This window comes from Scatophagus argus, chromosome 8 (genome assembly GCF_020382885.2).
Source record: "Scatophagus argus isolate fScaArg1 chromosome 8, fScaArg1.pri, whole genome shotgun sequence".
Taxonomy (NCBI): Eukaryota; Metazoa; Chordata; class Actinopteri; family Scatophagidae; genus Scatophagus; species Scatophagus argus.
In genome coordinates this window covers 7075835-7095598 of record NC_058500.1, presented here as the reverse complement: position 1 = coordinate 7095598, position 19764 = coordinate 7075835, and the positions used below count along the sequence as shown (strand labels likewise).

General features: G+C 40.7%; 2 protein-coding genes across 4 annotated transcripts in view; one reads left to right on the top strand and one right to left on the bottom strand.

The window, feature by feature from the left end:
* The first annotated feature begins 1663 nt into the window (after positions 1-1663).
* Positions 1664-7268, top strand: LOC124062720 (complement receptor type 1-like). The gene is made up of 11 exons (XM_046395599.1): positions 1664-1823; positions 1913-2110; positions 3387-3486; positions 3571-3644; positions 4058-4285; positions 4399-4599; positions 5352-5448; positions 5558-5631; positions 5721-5900; positions 6022-6207; positions 7001-7268. The coding sequence occupies exons 1-11, from the start codon at positions 1769-1771 to the stop codon at positions 7036-7038; spliced, it is 1431 nt and encodes a 476-aa protein (XP_046251555.1). The 5' UTR covers positions 1664-1768; the 3' UTR covers positions 7039-7268.
* A 1484-nt stretch (positions 7269-8752) lies between these two features.
* The window catches only part of scube3 (signal peptide, CUB domain, EGF-like 3), a 70067-nt gene continuing 59055 nt past the window's right edge, over positions 8753-19764 (bottom strand). For all 3 annotated transcript variants that reach the window (XM_046395596.1, XM_046395594.1, XM_046395595.1), the window contains 14 exons: positions 19631-19747; positions 15569-15691; positions 15313-15429; positions 15096-15191; positions 14844-14960; positions 14215-14376; positions 13794-13997; positions 12996-13157; positions 12741-12908; positions 12483-12644; positions 12201-12398; positions 11927-12079; positions 10650-10729; positions 8753-10326 (listed from right to left, as the gene is read on the bottom strand). In XM_046395596.1, the coding sequence (XP_046251552.1) occupies positions 10174-10326; positions 10650-10729; positions 11927-12079; positions 12201-12398; positions 12483-12644; positions 12741-12908; positions 12996-13157; positions 13794-13997; positions 14215-14376; positions 14844-14960; positions 15096-15191; positions 15313-15429; positions 15569-15691; positions 19631-19747 (2012 nt within the window). In that variant the 3' untranslated portion in view covers positions 8753-10173. The remainder of the gene's footprint in view (positions 10327-10649; positions 10730-11926; positions 12080-12200; positions 12399-12482; positions 12645-12740; positions 12909-12995; positions 13158-13793; positions 13998-14214; positions 14377-14843; positions 14961-15095; positions 15192-15312; positions 15430-15568; positions 15692-19630; positions 19748-19764) is intronic.

The following is a 19764-nucleotide window of genomic DNA, read 5'->3' as shown; positions in this document are numbered from 1 at the left end:
CACTAAATCAATGCAGGGGTGATTTTCTAGCCATATTGGGGTATTGTCTTAAATAAAGGATCTGACACTGCTGCTGACGTGCAGTGACTCAAAATCATGCGTGCGTCTACAGGAAATCTGGCCAGGTTGTGGTTTAGATTGAAATAACCAGGGAAAAACGGCTGAAGTACAGATACAGTTCAGGTACTTTAATTTGCAGCCAATAAAGAAGTGAAAATATCTTAATTGAGAATGCAAATATTCTGGTGAGCTCTCACGTGCATCTGTGTTCAAATCTAACTACCAATAATGCAGTCTAATACAGCAGATTCAGGTTTAGGTGAAACTGTTCCAGAAGTTGATTCTTTGTCAATATAAATTAAGTGGACAAAAGAAGCCTCAAAAATGAAAACGTGAACACTAAAACCTTTGTGAAGGTAGATTTTAGGAATTTGGGAGCAGCTTTTTAGCGTTTTTAGCTGGTTGCACCTAATACTCTAGCAGCTTTGTGCGTAGTGTGTGTTAATCAGGCTTAGCTGTTTCCATTGGACCGGGTTTTGACATTCTCCCCATCAAACCCTCTGAAGCAACACGCAAACAGAGCTGCACTGCTGATGTGCGACGCTTCCTACAGCTAAACTTGGACAGAACTGAGGTGCTTATCACCGGTCCTCTTATCCCAAATACTAAGTGTACTTTTGAGGCATTATCGTTGGCTCTGAGCCAAGCTTTAGACAAAACACACACACACAAAGAGAGAAAAAAAAAGCTGGTGGGAGAAAATTATTCATGCTTTTATTTCCTCCCACTTGGACTACTGTAATCCTCGTTTAGCTGCCTCAACGCTGAGCTGTAACTCATGTTCAGCTGGTGCACAACACACTCTTATTAACTTTCCTTTTCGCCTGTCAGTTAATTTTATTTGTTTACTTAATTTATGTAATTATAAGCTTGTTTCTCTGTTTTCACTTGTACAAGCTGAACTATTTCTCCACTTCTTTTGCATAGTCTTTTAATTGTGTGCTTACTTAATTCAGCTCTGTTGTAATACTTTAGTTTATTTTAATAGCTTTCCTTTAGGTGATTTCTTTTTATTTATACATTTCTTTTACACTGTCTTTTAATTATTGAGCTGAAATTAAATATTTGTGAATTCTTGTGGCCATGGAGAGCACTATTTGTAATTTTCTTTTCTACAGTCTTTTAATTATCTCCCCGTACTTTGCTTTTTTTGTGTGGATTGTTGTTTATATATTTGTGATTTTTCACTATGCTGTCTATGGAAAGCCCTTTGTCTTGCTAGTCTGAAAAGTGCTATGCAAATAAAACTTTTACTAAAAACTTTTACTTTTACTATTGCTGTTATTAGTAAAAGTTCAGTGGTTAAAATCTGATTGGAGTTTTGTACCCTTAAAGTTGTTTTTCCTCATTATAAACCTTCACCAACTTTTCTAGAACTTTTTTTTTATTATTATTTCTGCTTTGCTGTTCAAAATGTATTTTAAAGTTTCATCTCGGGTTAATCATCTTGCACCGTGCAGCTGATGTGCCTGGTTGGGTTTATGGAGGATAAAATCTGATCGCAGATCAGCGTAACGCAGTTCACGCTGCACGCCCCGCCGTTTTGTTTTGGTCATCTGCGTTACGTTGTGCCTCCATTTGTTTTTCACGTGTGTAAGTGGGCTGTGCCACCCCGCCTCTATAAATCGCTTCGTCTGAGCCTCCTGGTGCCACTTTGTAATCAGCTTCAGAGGATTTGTTCACGCACGGAAACACGCAGACGCCAAACATGAAGCGCGTCGGGTTGAATATTCTGGTCATATCGTTTGCCTGCCTCGTTTCAGGTAAAGTGAAGAAAAATCAACATTTGGAAGATTGTGGTTGTTGTGATATTTTAACTGATTGAAGTTGATCTTCTGGAAAAAAAAAACAGCTCAGGTCGCAAAAAAATGTCCCCCGCCACCTGAATACCCGCAAACCAGACTGGCCCAGATGTACGCCGGCAGACGGAGCTTCGGCACCGGGGAGAAGGTTTACTTTGACTGCGCCGAGGACTTCACTCCATCCAGAGGCATCCGAGTCGTGCAGTGTGTAGATGGAAGATGGACCAAACTGACTCTAAAATGCGAAAGTAAGTAACACGTCTTGGCTTCTCGGTTCATAAATAAAAAGGCGATGAGACGGTGAAATGTCGTTTTTCTCGTAGGTGATTGTTTTCAATGAGATATTTGCACGGTTGTTTAGTGACGTGAATTGATTTAAAGGACCTAAAGTAGGCTTACAACTCAGACCCAGCCTGAGGCCCCCTAGTGGCCACATGGGGAAACTCGTGTTATTTCAGTCCAGTTACTGCGGTCACTAAAATTAACTCTCATGAGGCTTTTTATTTAGATTTTTTTTCTCCCATAAACCAGATTCACATTTTAGTCAAATTAGTTTGAAAACTGTGCTAATATGCCTGAAGAGGAAAAAGAGGACTGAAGCTCAATGGTTAGTGAGATGGTTAAAGCTGGAAGTTTTCTGTTCTGAAGCTGAGACAAGTTTGTTTCTTGCTGTAATTCTTCCTCCCATTCCGCTCATAAGGTCATGAAGATGTGTTTAAACCCAAACTATTATATAACATTATTGCATTACTTTTATGCTCTAACTTTCTGGCACTTGTTTGCTGGTGCTGATAGAACTAAAAGAAAAGCATGTGTCTTATCAGTAGGCAGTATCTCATTTGTATTGAGGAGGTAGACTGACTTTATAAAAGTAGTGTAGCTTTGCATGTATATTCTTGGTATCATATGTAGTGGCTGGTAAAGTTTACTCCTGTTGCTTGAATTTCATCACCAGTAAGTTAGTCTCAGACCAACACCCACTTTAATTTGACTTGAATGACTGCCGCACCTATTGGAAAATATGACTGTGCAGCTCATCTCTGGAGAATCCTATTCAAGCCAGTGCATGAGATATTTTTGACATGGAATGAGACAAATTAATGTGAGCTCTTCTGTGTAATGATGGGTCGGATGCTGCTACATATCCAGTGTAAAGAACAATTAAGCCGGCCAGATGTAACGGGGTCTTCAGCCTCAGCCTTCTGACAGAAGGACACTACATTACTGAGCCTCAGTTAAATTCACACATTTTACTGTTTGGAGAAATTTTTAGAAATTTCAATTTAAAAGCTTCCCCCAGATCCAAAAAAGAAACACATGGGTTAGAAAGTCAATTTTGCAGCCGCTTACTTCTCAACAACTCTGAGATGTTTTGCTCTGTAAAATGAAGGTGTCTCTGTCCTTTTTTTTTATTTTTTTTTATTTTTTTTATTTATTTATTTTTCCCCCTCCTAATCTGGCAAATCACATTTCATACCCGATTCCTGTTATAATTGACTATTCGCTCTGTATCTCCTTCCTAAGAGAAATCATGTGGCAATGCTGGTGATCTTCTCAATGGGCAGTTCGAGTACGAAGGGAACTCGTACATCGGGGAGAAAGTTTATGCTGTGTGCAATGAGGGGTAAGTTGAAACCTGAAAGAAATCCCGTCAACCCTGGCCTCAGAATTTGTGTTTTAATTGTACAGCATGTATCCATGTTGACAGATACACCCTGAAAGGACTCAACTATCTGGTATGCAAGAAGTCTGGCTGGACCGGTGAAGTTCCTGCTTGTGAAGGTGGGCAACGATGGATTAGGGAATTCTTACTCATTAACTGAAACCCATTCACATTCTTTACACACTGTGGTTACTCCACCTTAAAGGTTGAGCCTAAGTGGGTGGTGTATGACCATCTGAGTGTGAATGTGACATACAAAAGGTTATTTAGTTTACACCCTTAAGTCATTAAACATATTTTCCATTATACAAAGTAAGTTGCAAAAACGAAAATCTATTGTATATTTTTCGATGTTGAGCCGTATGTTTTAATTTATAAATCCGATCTTTAAATAAGCCTCTTATAGGCTTTATTTTATGTGTCGTAGTATTTACAGATCCTGTCTTAAGTTTTTCAATGAGGTGAACTTTTAAGGATCCATCAGAAATTAACAGAATGCTAATCAACATTAACAGAAATGTCTGATTTTTAGTCTCCACAGGCGCAGAGCCCACCTGCTCGGCCCCAGCAGTGGCCAACTCTGTGAGCAGTGGTGGAGATGTTTACCAGGTTGGAGAAAGTGTGAACTTCACCTGCCACCAGGGTTTCCAGCTAGATGGAGCTCAGCAGATCACCTGTGGTCCTGGCGGCCAGTGGCAGACTCAACCCCCTCGGTGCCTGCCCTCACCTGATGATAAACCTCAGCTGGCAGACAAAGAAAGTGAGTTAGAATTTCCACTGACCAGCTGGTAAAGCAAACTGTCATTTCAGTTTAGTAAAATGAGTTGGTGTAAAGTTTGTTCCCGAACTGACACTGTGTGCTTTCTGGATTAGCTTCAGCAGGCGAATGTGGTGTGCCAGCAACTGTCCGCAACTCCAACGCCAACCTTGCCGACAAGTACTTCGGAGTGGAATCCTTTGCTTCCGGTGACAGAGTCCATTACGTGTGCGACGTTGGATACGTTCAAGCAGGTGGCAGCAGATACCGCAAATGTGTCGCGGGAACGTGGACGCCGCTGCTGCTGAGATGTGAACGTGAGACCCTTTTTTTTTTTTTTATAATCCTTCAGTTGAGCCTTAATTTGAAGGCTTTAAGTTATTGCTGTTTTAAAGGATGATTCCAGTGTTTTTGCATGTTTAATTACTGCTGCTGTAATCATTTATCTTTCTTCAATCAGTTGTTGAAATGCTTTCTACCTTCGTGGCAGTCAATTAATTTTCAAATTGACTCAAGTAAACTTTATATATTTTTTTTTTTTTCCTAAGTCTCATTATGCAGAATAATGAAGTGCAGACATTTTAAACGAATGAGCCTTTTAAGATGCATTGCAAACATGACTGTAACTTCAGAAACAATTGGAGACTTAAACAATCGATGAATTTATCGACAGTTTAAATTTAGAATCGGTCATAGCCTACATGCTGTCGGGTAGTTTAATGTATAACAAAACATACTTTTAAGCTCCTTAATATGTTGTAAAAAAGCTGACACAAGTGTCAGAAGTAAAGAGTTTCAAAACAAAAACCCAATTGTAATATTTGTACTTAAAGACATGGAGTATTCATATTATAGTGTTATATTTTCTGGTGTAGTGAGATTATCCCAAACGTTTCAACAACGTTTAAATCCAGAGAAATACGTAATTTAATCACAGGAACGATCTATTTCATCGAGTGGCACTGAATTCAACACAAACAAAACTTTAAAACACTGGGCTGCCTTGACTGTTGACAAGGTCATAATGTTCTTAAACTCTAAAAGCTTTTCCTACCTTTTTCTCTTAAAGGGAAGCCATGTGGCTCTGCGGGAGAGATTTTAAATGGACAGTTTATATATACTGGAGTGGAGTTTGGAGACACTGCTACAGCTGTCTGTGATGAGGGGTAAGGAAATGTACACTGCACTGCTTCCTTGCATACTTCACATTTAAGATTTTGCATTCTCGATCACTGAAAATACAACTTTACATCTTTTTTTTTTTTTATTTATTAGGTATCAACTTATTGGACAGGCAACCAGAAACTGCTTGAGTAAAGGCTGGGATGGACGCGTTCCTGTCTGTGAAGGTGCAGCAAACTATTGTAGTATCATTTGTTAGTTGACCTTTAATTTCCCTTCCTCTTGAGCTGTGCCAACATTTCTGTATCGCTTCCAGCTGTGCAGTGTGAACAACCTCCAGAAGTGACGAATGCAGAGATGATTGGCCGTGAGGAACCACCTTACGCATACGGGAGTGCTATTCGGTATCGGTGTCGTGTGGGAACCCTTGATGGACCAAGAGAGATTTGGTGTACCAAGGATGGGACGTGGAGTTCTCCCCCTCCAACATGCAAAGGTCCTAGATACCATTAGTGACATGGTGTTTTTTTAAAACTGTTTATTTCCCTTTTCTGACGTAACAAGAATACAAACGGACTTGTTTCCTAAGAGAAATAACTGTTCTGTTTTCCTTGCAGAAATAACATGCCCATCTCCAAATGTGTTTGGCGCCATCTGGTTGCAATCTGCGTATGGGCTGCATCAATACAGGGCCACTATCTCAATTGAGTGCATGAGGGGTTACACACAGATTGGCCCACGCGTTATTACCTGTGGTAGTGATGGCCGATGGTCCCCTGGCCTCCCCAAATGTGCACCCCAATGTAAGTAATCAATTTTTGTTTTGTTTTTTTTGTCTTATGAGTTGCTGTCTGTGAAGGTTTTCAGTTATCCAGGTCGTATTTATCCAACTAGAGTTGAGTAAAGGCGTCTGGAATTGGTTGTAGATTCTTGAAGATGTCTCACTTCTCATCCCAAAGGGGTTCTTCAGTTCTCATAGGCTAGTGGGCAGAACCAGGTATTTGACCTCTGTGGGGTTATTCTCCAGGTCACTGATGCCACTTGGATCATAGATGTTTTTGGTTGTTCAACAACAGTCCTTAGGCTTTTTAGATCACCTGATGCCAGGTGTGAACGACTGTCGATTTGAGTCTCATAAGGCAAGAGGTGGAAAGTTTCTGGAGCTCCCAGGAAGGGATGTTGACAGCATTGTAAATAGGGCATAACAGGTGTCGCAGACCTCCTTTGAGGGTGGCTTTCTCTACTTTGACATAGATGTCCTCCCTATCTTACATGTGTGCATTTGTCATCAAAGGACCTACGATCCTTCAGATTTAAATATGTTACCAAGGCTCAACCTGTGTTGAGCAAGGAGGAAGGTTACTTAAAGGTTTAGTATAACCTTTACCGAACACCTGAAGGATCAAGGACACTTTTGACGACAGACATACGCATTTTAGATGGGGAGGGCAGGTGGTTTGAAAGAGCAGTAAAGGAAGCCAACTTTACATTCTTCTACAACAATTTATAGAAGTATTATGTATGTGCATGTGTGTATAGGAGTTGCTTAATATTAGAGCACCTTTTTAAATTATGACTTACTTCCTGTTATTTCAGCACGTCGTGCCTACTGGAAGAGACAATATGCTAGCTGAAATGTGAAACCACAATATTCCAGCCAACCTGCTTAAACCATATAACAGTTTTCAGGGGAGGATGGAAATAATGGCCTCCTAAGCAAAGCTGCACGATGGCTTCCCTCAATGAAAGAAATCCTTCTTAAAATCCACTTGTAATAATGCAGAATGTAGCGTTTATATTTTCTTATTTGCTCATAGCTTGTATGAACTCATTATACAGACATTAAAATATGTTTTGAAATGAAGCTGAAGTACAGTATGTTTATTTCAATAAGTGTTTTGGGCAGTAACAAGTACAAACTTTTTTTTTTTTTTTTCTTTCTTTTTTTTTTTTTAACAGTTGATAATGTTATGTGTATCATCTCTATAGACTAAACGGTGAGTGAGCATTTCATGAACAGACAAGCTACAAGAATCAGAACACCAATTCCATTCATTTAAAAAGACAATACAAAATCCAGACATTTCTTTACATGAGCAATAACAATTCAAGTGCAAATATCATTATCAACTCTATGATACATCATAGCAAACTCTCGTTAAAAGGCAACAATTCAGGGGAAAAAAAAAAAAAAAAAAAAGTATCAGGTTGTAGGATAGAAGCTGATTCTAGTTGGAGGGAGTTCTGGGTAATGAGCGCACATGGGCCAGGTGAGCATGCAAGGACGTTGCCTGTTTGTATTTAGTACATGGAGACACTGGAGACCAAATGGGGACATGTGACTGAATTCATATGGAGGAATTTTAGATTCTTCATGGCTTGGCTCAGCGTGGCCCTCAAATTTGACAATGTGCTCAAAATCCCTTTTGTGTCATCCTTAGGAACTTAAAAATACCATTTGGTACATGATATGAAGTTTACCATCTCACTTATTTACATGAGTGGGGACATAACATACTCCCCCCCCCCCCCCGAAAAAACCAAAACAAAACACATACATCTTAGAGCAGGCATCGACTCAATTTGTTCTCTGGAGGGTTGAATATACAGGTTAAGGGTCGGGTTGGGTTGGGTTTGGGGGGGGGGGGGGGGATTTAAGGGATTATAATTGTACCAATGTGACGGAGGTGGTGGTGATACTGACTTAAGAGAAATAGTCCCTAAATTTTGGGAAATACTTATTCACTTTCCTGTGAAGAGTCCTTCCTGAAGTTACTGCACCAATCCTAGAAACCGTGCAACACACAACTCCTGCAAAGCCACTGTTGTTGTACATTTGAACTTTTGTACTGTTTTTTTTTTTTTTTTTCTCTTTTAAGAAAATGAGTTGTAATATTAATTGGTGAGCATCTGAGGTTTACATATGCAAATTTTGTTACGTTTAAAAAGAACCCCCCCCCCCCCACGTTCTGCTCTTTATGCTAAGTTAAGCTAACTGTCTCATAGCTGTGGCTTCACGTTTACTTGATCTTCTCATCCAACTTTCAAGAAAGCAGATTTATTTTACCCTGTTTTGGTCGTTGTGTTGAAATCAAAGAATATTTTGTACACACAATACTTGGGTTTCATAAAGAAAAAAAATTGACAGAATTAATTTTTTTTTAAGTATTTCTCTAAGTAAGAGATATCTTCTGCCCTTAGTGACTGTGATAAATATTTAATACAATGAGTCTCAACAAGACTGCAGCCTAAAACACGTTTCACAAGCTTTGCTGGGGGGGGGGGGACTATCGGGTGTATTCAAACTTTAAGATGTGCTGTTTTTGTTCATTGCACTTTTGTTTTTTATTTATTTCAAAGGTAGGCTGATGCGTTCTAAGTTTAGTGCACAAAACAAAGTGACCCACCCTTCTTCTAGGCGGCCTTTGGAAGAGCTGTCTTCACAGGGACAACAACACTTGAGTGGGGTGTTTGAACGGGGGTACTGGGTGTCTTTGGATTTGAGATGGGCAGGACATCAAAGGCAGTAAGAGATTTTTGTTTTTCTTTTTTTTGAGTGGGGGTGGGGCTGCGTATGAAAATTAGGATCAAATAATTCAACCCTCGTCTAGTTTATTTTCATTATTTACAAGATTGAAATAAAAACATGAATATAACTGCTAGTCCACAGACAGGAAATGTGAGATTATCAACTTAATATGTCTAAAGTATTTCAGATGTGGAGCTTTGTTTATGTTTTAAACCTATAGATTATTAGTGTGTAGCGTACATTAGAAAGACAATATGAGATTGAAGAATTAAAGTGACCTTTTTAAAAGAAGCAGCAAACATAATGTCCCTCAAAGACATTTCTCTCTCTCTCTCTCTCTCTTTCTGAGACATGTTCTACTAGACATCACATTATCTCATTTCTACAGCTCTCACAATTATTTGTTATTCGTTTCCCAAATGTCCGCTCTGTTCCTGGAATGACAAACCACCTTTTTTTATTATTATTATTATTTTTTTTGTATTCGCTTTTAAGTTGGCTTTTTTCAAAAAAATAAGAGCAACAGAAATTAACTGGCTGGAAAACATTGGTCTAGTCTAGACAGCTGGAACAGAACATAGATTAACTGTTTTAACAGTAAAACGCTTGAAAACCGCTCTAAGAGCTCAAATATAGTGAGGCTTTGAATGATGCGGAACGCAGCTGCGACATGAGTTTAACAACCGCTCCTCCTCGAGGACAGCACACAGACACTGAAGATGGAAGCAGGGTTACACAACACTTACACAACACTTAAAGTCATACTTAATGGTAGGAGATGAAGCTGGAACTCAGACCGCTCATTTAAACAAACACAACAAGCTCTATCAAGCTCAAACCACGCACACGAAACGTCACTCCTACCGTCTGAAATGGGTGTTTGTCGTTTTGTTTTTTTTTTGTTTTGTTTTTTGTGGTTTCATTGCACAACACAACAGAAACCAAACCCACTCACATACTCTACATCCCCACTAAATGCCTGAGCTCAGGACTGCAGACCTGTGCTGAACAGAAACTGACATTAAACAACAACCCAAAACTAAAACACGAATGATTTTCAGTATTTCTCAGGTCTGCATAGCGTTTATTGTCAAAGCCTATGGAAAGTAAGAGAAGGTAAACATACTAGTATGTTTTTTAAGTCCTGTGAGAGTTGCAGGATATGGTCTGTAAGGTGGAGGGGGATGTCAGGGAGGAGGGAGGGGGTCATGATCTGGTGCTTCAGCATCTGTGTGACTTTTTACTTGTAAGGTCGCAGGAAAGCGGAGACTTTGCTGCTTATGAGACGTATGAAGGAGCGAGGAAGCATCTCGTTGGACTCCCGAGTGGTGTACTTGAAGTAGTTGTTTGGGTGAGCCAGCACATCAAAAAGAGTCTTAATCAGTTTTTTATCCTGTAGAGATGAACAGAAAGATGTAGAAAAATTTTTTACACCTGAACACATAATTTCATCTTCAGTAATTTGGATTAAGTTTTAAGCTCTTAGGCCATGCTGGAAAACAAATTACTCACCTGTCATATGACGACACTGACAAATCCTTTTAATATTAATGTACTGTGTGACTCACAAAAGTTCGTCAGTGACACCTTTGTTTAGCGTAATAATGACAACTTTAATTCCAAGTTATTGCGTAACTGAATTACTTCACCCAGGTGGTAATATGTAGCAACAATAAATGAAGTCATAAAGTAAAACTAAAAAGTAAAATGGCTAACCTTGAGGATTTCTTGATGGTTTTCTGATGCATACAGTCTTCCATCTCGCACTATGTCCTCTACGAGCTGTTCGTAGTCCTCTGGATTTAGAAAAACAACACAGGACACAATTTGTACAAATCACTTCACAGGTCAAAACAAGTTAGGTGGTAAAATAATATTAAGACACAAAAACCTTCCTTTGACTTTGTTTATTATGGCCTATGAGCCTCATTTATCTATCTAGGCACATCCAGGAATGCACATAGTTTTGGTTTTATTTGCCCTGGTTATTGAGATATCAAACTCTGAGATTTCTACTAAAATTATGTGGTGAATAAGTCTGTAGTGCTCAAAGCACTGAGAAATTACTTAAACAAATGTATGAAGCAACATAATTTTGCAGAAGCAGAATGATGTTTGTCTGTCAAAAGTTGTCAGAAAATGTTAGAAATTAGAAAAAGTTTCATGAAAAGACAGAATGCTTTATCAGTGTTGTGAGTAGAGCTATACTGATAACTCAGCTGGGCTGACATGGGCTTATTGCAGATATAACTGCATGTATGTCAGCTCACAACCAACAAGAAAATAGCAAGACAGATTTGCTTCAAGTAATTTAAAAAACTGTCACAATTACAGTTACAAAGTTTGTCCACCAGAGGGCACTGTAAAGTTCATTTTTCAACTGTAAAATGTTCTGCAGAGGACATCTAACTAGTGTTTCTGACCCCCATGCATGCCTGAGATCTTTTGGTAATTCTCAGCTTGAGGCTAAAAAACAAACGAAAGCAAGCTTTTGTAGCCAGGACCTCCCTTGGATCAACCTGCCAGAGAAGATCAGGCAAGTCAGCTCTTAATTTAAATATCTCCTCAGTTGTTGACACAACTGACGGATCCTCATCAATCCAGCTATTTAAACTTGTGAGCAGCACACACAAAAAAAATCCACCTCCCACCACTGCATTTGGGTGGAGAAGCTGATCTCAGAAAGTTGGACAAATGCAAGATTACTTAATTGTTTCCTGGGGAAGAAATTTCACTTGAAACAGCTTCATGAACACAGACACTACAATAAAAGCATATTAATGAGAATGTGAATCAGATGTGCAAACACCAACCTGAAATAACCCAAACTATTTGCATGGCCACTTAAGGATAGAAATGAGAAATGTGTATATGGCACTTTAAGTTAACTTTGATGATATTTTAAGTGTTTAATAGGCTGAGTCACAGATTTTCTCAGTTAGACATGATAGCTCATAGCAAAAGCCAGCTGGTGTGATAAATGAGTTACATACCGTCATAAGTAACATAGGGGATCTGAAAGCCCCTGGCACTGTTGGCCTCATTGGACTTGAAGTTAATCCAGAGACGTCTGGAGCGAGCTGTGAAGGCGATAGGTCGCTCGTACGTTTGACATGTCTCGTAGGTGGTGATAGATGTGGCTGACCCTTGCAGGGGCAAAGAAAGGACCAAGATAACTATCAGATTTGGCTCCTTTTTACGGCGCAGTTATTTTCGGTATAAACACGAAATTCCAGTGACCCAACAACCGGAAAGAGAGACACTCACAGTTCTTCCTCATAACCAGCACATCTCCACATTCATCCTCCGAGGGCAGGAAAATCTCTGGCACCACGATTAGGATCTTGCGCTTGCTGGGCGGGTTGATGTTCCAAATGCACTCCACATTAGCAGGGTAATTACCAGGATAGTTAGGTGACTCAATGTAGCCCATGAATTCACCCATCTCACCACCACATTGCCTGTCTAGACATACACAAACAAAACAAATTTGTTTCCAGCTCATGGTTTCGAAATCTGAAAACAGTAAATAGTAATTTTCATACTCACTCTTGCACTGTGAGACGCTTGTGGCACCATCAAAATCAGTGGTGGTGTTTCCAGGGCAGGAGATGCAGTAGTTCTGCCTAAACTCTGTCTGATACGTCCCCACTGGGCAGCGGATACACCTGTGTACCGTGGTGTTGTAGTAATGACCTGGAGAACACTGGACTGCAAGACAGGAATAAAGACAAGTTTAGTGGGGAAGATTTTGCAGATTATTTGGGGAGATTTTCCTCCTTTGGCTGTACAGAAAGAGCAGTTTACCTTTGACCTCACAATCATGGAAGGAGCTGGCACCTTCCCGCTTGGTGCTCAGTCCTCCCCCACAAGGAAAGCACAGCGTCCGTCCCAAATCCGGTTGGTAGGCGCCCTGAGGGCACGGCTGACAGGGTTTGAAGCCATCGCTGGAGAAGTACCCGGTTGGACACTGGCCTAGATTATTTGTAGAAATAGGGGATTAAGGACACTTCACAGGATCAGAAATACATGTTTAACATAACATCTAAAACATAAAACTACCTGCACAGGAGGAGATGTTTCTTGCCCCGACAGGCCCGTGGCCATCACTGCCAGGACAGAGGTCACAGGCCAGCTGCCCCTCCTTCTCCTGGAAAGTGCCAGGCGGACACAGGACACAACGCTCCTGCTCCCCGTGGTAGTAAGACCCCGGCGAGCATCTGACTGAGAGAATATCCACAACGGCTCCGATCAGAGATGACACACTTCATGTTTTTTGATTGGCATCCTCAAGCACAGGTAATAAATTAAATAAGAATATACACTCAGTGGCCACTTTACTAGGTACTACTAGGTAGTAATGTAGTATAATGTAATCCAATACAACATTCACACCAATATACAGTATATAGACAAAAGTATTGGGACATATCATTGAATTCAGGTTTAGGATGGGGCTGTCTTTCCGAGGTTGGGCTCGGCCCCTGACTTCCAGTGAAGGGAAATCTTAATGCTTCAGTGCACAAAGCAAAGCTCCATAAAGACATGGTTGGATGAGTTTGGTGTGGAAGAACTTGACTGGCCCACACAGAGTCCTGACCTCAACCCCATCCAACACCTTTGGGATGAACTGGAATGGACATTGTGAGCCAGGCCTTTTGGTCCAACATGTCTGACCTCACAAATACTCTACTGCATGAATGGGCAAAAATTCCCACAGAAACACTGGTTTATGTATTTATAATGTGATGGCAAAACAGTGGTTTTGGATTACACTGGCATGTGCAGATGTAACCAATAAATTAGTCTAATAGTTAGCAGTGATAGTGAAATAGTTGCAGTCCGGCTCTCTGGTCTTACCACATCGGCCGCTGTCCCTCTCCCAGCCCGGGCCACAGTTTTCCTGAACGGGAGCAGCCTGGGGAAGTTTTTGGGCCACCTCGTATTCCAAACCGGCAACTCGTATCAGAAAACGTTCCTGGTTGATGGACTTCTTCAGAGCCTTGATGTACGTCTTCACCTGCTTCTCCATGCGCTGTCTGAGGCAGCTGAGATTACAGCTCCCTGGTAAATAAAACATACTCTGTTTCTGTCACAAACACACAGCAGATCCTGCGTGTGTGCTGGACAAAATAATACATTTTTTGACTTAACTGTGAAAAGCAGCCGTTATTGTGTGCTGTACATTAGTTTACATGGTCCGAAATGTTGGCTGTACGGTAAAATGATCAACAAAAGCAGCACCTGTTGTCAAGTCTGTGCTTTAAGCGAGATGACTGACCTGTAGTGTCTCCAGGTTTGACCTCAGCTTCCAGTTCCAAAGTGATGCGGGTCACCTCTTTGTTAGAGGGGTTGCGAGCGCGTCGTCCTTTAGCTTTCTTAGAGGAATCACATTTCAGGTTGACAAACGTCACCAGGCAGTTGCTGCAGGGCTGCCCGCCTCCTGTGGACCACATACTGTACTGCATGACTGTATAAGACACATGGAAACCTGCTCTCTGGTATCTACAGTTCCTCTCGCTTGGAAATGGACTTTCCCATCATTTTGTTTCCAGCTGCACTTCTGTAGCAGCATCGTATACTTAAACTCTTCACGGTGTTTGATTATCTTTAATTATGTATGCCAGTGATGTACTGTGTTCATCTTGTTAAAAGTAAACCAACTGGGCAGTGAGAGGGTTAATGGCTTTTATTTAACTTTTATTTTTTCTGAGGAGGGGATAGTTTAAGGCTCACAGACAAACCATTTGTCATATTAGAGCTGAACCAGCTAAACTAGAGACTGAATTCCTTGCTGATTCATCATTTTTGATTGAAAAAAAATTGTAAAATGATAAACCCAAAAACAAAAAAACTTCTTACTAGATTTTCTGTTAACTGTTTTCTGTTTCGCTCTGGTGAAAGACTGACCTGGTCCAAGTGTCCGTCCCCTGTCCTCTGTCCTGCCGGTCAGCTTTGGGTGCAAGTGACATTTGGCGTTTTTAATCTTAAAAGAAGCCGTCTGCTTCACTGGAGGGGCCAGAGTCTCTACAGACAAACACAGCACAGTGGGTAGAAGCACAATGCAACATCATACTGCTGCAGACAGCAAAAGACAGAGTGTCTGTGCAGCTGGGACTGAAAACTGTTTGATAATGCATAGATATCTGGAGGGCAGCGAACCTATGCAGCTCTGACTGCTGCTGGAGTTGAGCCTGGCAGCGGACTTCCCTCTGAGGATGGGGATACCACAGCTGACTGAGTAGCTGTTGTCAGACTCTACAAGAGTTCACACGCAAAAAAAAAAATGTTTTCAATTTTGAATCAAAATGTTATGTTGTGTTTATTGTGTAATGTTATGTGTATGCACAAAGTTCTGTGATTGCACTGGGTGACATACCTGCCAAATAGTGAGCCTTCGAGGCACACGTGAGAGAGCAGCTCTCTTTCTTGCCTGTCTTGCTGCAGGTCAAAGTGGCCTTCGGTGCTAAAAGTCCAGGCGGACATCTCACCAGCTCTGAGGGGAGACGAAAAGCCCACACAGAATCACACACTGTTGACACAGAAAGCTGAGAGAGAACTCATCCAAGCACTGGTGAAAGGAAACTGAGTGTGTAACAGTGAAATAACCACAAGGGGGCAGTGGTGCTACATACCAATACAGTCTTTCTTGTTCCAGTGCAGCTTGTACCCTGGTGGACAGGTACACTCATAGCTCCCCTGGGTGTTGATGCAGCCATATTTACACCCTCCACGGTTTATACTGCATTCATCAATATCTGCAAATAAACGTATATAATATATAGATATTTAGTAGGTATCACTAAAATGACTAATTGCTCACAATGGGAAGAAAGGATTTTTATTCACAACGATAAAACCTTAAACACAGAGAAACAATGTGGTCTGTCCAAAAAGACACAGATTCAGTTTCATAAAATGAAATATGAACGGTTATATTAAGAAAGAGCACAGCTGTTAATGAGGAGATCCTGAGAGGTCAGTTCACTGATCCTGACACATTCCAGACTGATTAATGTGCTGGCGTGTAAACAGAAGCGATTCCTGGTTTTGATGTCGCCACATTCAATTTCATGGTCAAAACTTCTTTGCTCCTCGCCGAGGAAGACTTGTGGTGAGCTTGCTGAGCTAAAACCACTGAGAGCATCAGGGATCCAGATGCAGGCTGACTGCCATTGACGCCAGACAGAAAATTAGTTTAGTGAGTAGAGCTGAGGACACAGCAGGCTGCAGACAAGCGACGGCGACACCAGGAAAGAGACGCAGATAATGGCAGTGATTGATGATCTGGCCCGCTGATATGAAATGCTCTTTCTTGTCTCATTCAATTATTCACCCTGAATAAAAACAGTCTGTATGCCTCTGCGCTCGCTGAAGAAGATGATGACTTCATCAACGGCGCTCTGCTGATGTGCAGCCAGAGCTGCTTGGAAATGTTACGAGAGACGTGCTGCTTATCCACCGCATCAAAGCACTCAATTTAAAGGACAAAGAACTCTAATGAATATCTGATGGAAGCCGAGCTCATCCGCCAGCAACTGTTGTTTTGACTTCTTTGTTCCTCACATACTTCAAATGTAACCAAATATATGAATCCTGACCTTTTTCCAGATCAGAGTCTTTTTCTCAGCACGCTTTTACAGAAGAGAGCAGAGATGAGTCAAGAAAGAAAAGGACATAACAACAACACACACAAAAAAAGACAAATTGATATTTAGACTGAACAATTGCTTTGTGTAACGGAGAGGAATTTTGGGATGGGTTAGAGAGTTCAGAGAATGTTATGTTAAATTTGAATAACATTTCTGTGTTTATTCAACTCCCAGTTTAAACAACACTGTAACGTGACAGGGTTTAGGAGGAATTTTCCTGAAGTGCAACTTAGACAGCTCAAAGACCATCTTAAAATCTGTGTGATTTTGAGGAATTAAACTTTTTGGATATATATATATATTTATATATATATATATATATATATTTATATATATATATATATATATATATATACATAGAATTTCTATCAATACTGGCTGGATTCAAAGGAGGTAAGTTAAAAAATACTTACCAAATATTTAGTCACAATTGTTCAGTGTCTATTTTTTCTTTTCTTTTCTTTTTTTTATTTTTTTCCAAATAAGCAGAAATGAGCAGACTGTTTTGCTAGCCGAGAGGCTGAGAATGGCTGGATATACTCTCACTTGGGAGGAATGTTGACAGGCCTCTGCACAATGCTTGACAGCAGGTCACTGACCTAATTGGGTTTGTTTAGGGTGAGTCTATTGTTAAACACTGAGCGCAGCTTTCTGGATTGTTTGGCAGTTATATTTCGGTTGATAAACCACACGGGGGAATAACATAACCTTGGCTATGGCCGGGATTGAGAAAGTACAACATGGGAGCGCCGTAAATCTCTGCGGTTATCTAACAGTTCCGACAGCGTCGATGAAAAACGGGGGGGAAATCATTCATCAGCGGCTCTCTCAACAATGGTATAGAGAGTCATTTACGCCTGACCATCTTCTCTCCTCTCAGCAGCTCAGTGTGGCCTGATCGCAGTCCATCAAGTGAGTAAAAGCCTTACAAATCCAATTCTGTCCCACTGAACGTCTCAGACCCACTCGAAAGAGAGTTTGTGTAATTCTAACCATAAAGGGGATGAAATAAAAGCAACCCCTTACAGCATAATACAATCCAGCAGCATTGCAAACCATCTCTTCGACTCAGCCTCAACTAAGCATTTTATGAGCTTCAATACGATGGTATTTATTGCTGGGTGACGTTAATGTATCACAGATCTTCCTGCTATTTTGTCCATATCCTGTAATGTAGCGCTCGCACGGTAAGATGCCATTTTTTTTATCAGATTGTGACAGCAGAGATCCAGTCAGGACACGTGGGGAGAAAGAGGAGTATAATGTGCAACAAAGTTCCTCAGATGGACACATTGCAGTATGCATCCTTTTCTTTTTTAATTTTTACTACTTGACAAGAGTAACTAAATGCACTGCACACTAACGCTCTCTAGCGTCACTAACATTCCTCATTCTGCATTCTGTTGCAAAGTTCCTGATCAGCGGACCTGTCAAACTACAGACAAAAAAAAAAAACACAGAACAAATCACTGCGAAGCTATGTATTTCGAGTACATCTGCTGTCTGTCTCTCCCAGAACTACTGTGAGGCCCTGAGGCGCTGGAGACAGCAGCAGATTCTAACTGGTGATACACACTTCATCAAAGGGATGCTGCAACACCCTGATGTGCTCTGGCGGGCCTCTTGCTGCCTGCCAGGCAGATCTGACGCGCCCCCCACACACCTCCTCCTGGCACCAAAGGCTGCCTCTGCTATCTGTTCCACACCAGGGCACGTACAATAGGTACCTGCTAATGTTTGATGGACATGGTCATACTTCACCTTGAAGGACCATAACTGCAGCTTTTCATGTTTTAGTCCATTAACTATGCCACAAATAGTCTACACTTTATATTACTGTCAAGTGTAGTGTAAGTTCTTAGATTGATTTCCTGCCTTCCAGGCAGCTACCTGTTTCAGCTCATTTCAGTCCATTTAAAAACTTGCAGAGACTCAAAACTGGTTTGAGACAGAAAATCCATCTGAGTAATTTAGTTACATTCAGTCATACATAAGAATGCAGGTGCATGCAGGGACTTCTCCATGTTTTTATTTTTAATGATGCAGTGACATCCAGATTTATGAGTCAGGTGATAAAAAGATGAACAACATACTGACGCTGTGAAAACAGTAATATGATTGATTTGTTTCCTCAGCAACACCCAAGCCTCAGATGTTGAAATTAAAATTTCTTTTCCCTTTTCATTTTACTTTTTTTTTTTTCAAACAAGCCACTAAATGTTTATTTTCATACATACCCTTTCAAGATATTCCAAGTTGATTCATAAAGATTTTTATCTCACACATCTCTCTACAGCCGGGCTTGAAGCTCTGAGACAAACAGCATACTAACATGTTTACAGTGACAATCAGCTAACATGCCGGTGTTTAGCACGTATAACGCTAACCATGGTCAGCATGCAAGTTTTGCATACTAGCATGCTAACATTTCCTGATTGGAAGCAAACCTGAAGTAGTCTGCAGGGTGGATATGAACCTTTCTTTTTGAAGTTATTTGGATATAAAGCAAAAAGATTTTAAGGATTACCAAAGTTACTATGACTCATCCTGAGATAATTGTTGTAGGGACTCAAAGCCACAAAGATCAATGTCAACGGTGTTGCTAGAAGAAAAGTCAGAGTATTATTAAAATCTTCAGGATTCACTCTCTAGGTTCTAAACAAAATGTCATGATAATCCACACAGTAGCTGTTAAGAAACTTCAGCCTGGACCAAACTGGTAACCGACCATTTCAATTACATTTGCTATTCTTAGAGCCAAGCTGCTAGCATGACTAAAAACAGCCAATGCCTGAAATTAAATGATTTATCAGCTAAAACTGTCCGGTATGATCCTTTAATAAACAGCATATTGTAAAGAGCTTTCTGCTAGCTGTCAATAGAAATTTAAATTGACATTAACGATCTATTTAAATGTAGCTGTGTTTTTCCTGCCAAACATAAGAGAAAATAATTGCGGGTTAGCAAAGAGTGGTGGGAAGCGGAGGAAGAGTGATGGACGGGAAATCGTAAGAGACAAGGCATGGGGAGAGGGGAAAGACTCACCTCCGCAGTGCGCAAGGCCGTAGAGGACGTAGCCTTTATGACAGAGGCACTGGAAACTGCCGGCGGAGTTGACACAAAAGTGGTCACAGGCGCGGTCAAAAGAGCACTCATCAATGTCTGTACAGAGAGGAAGA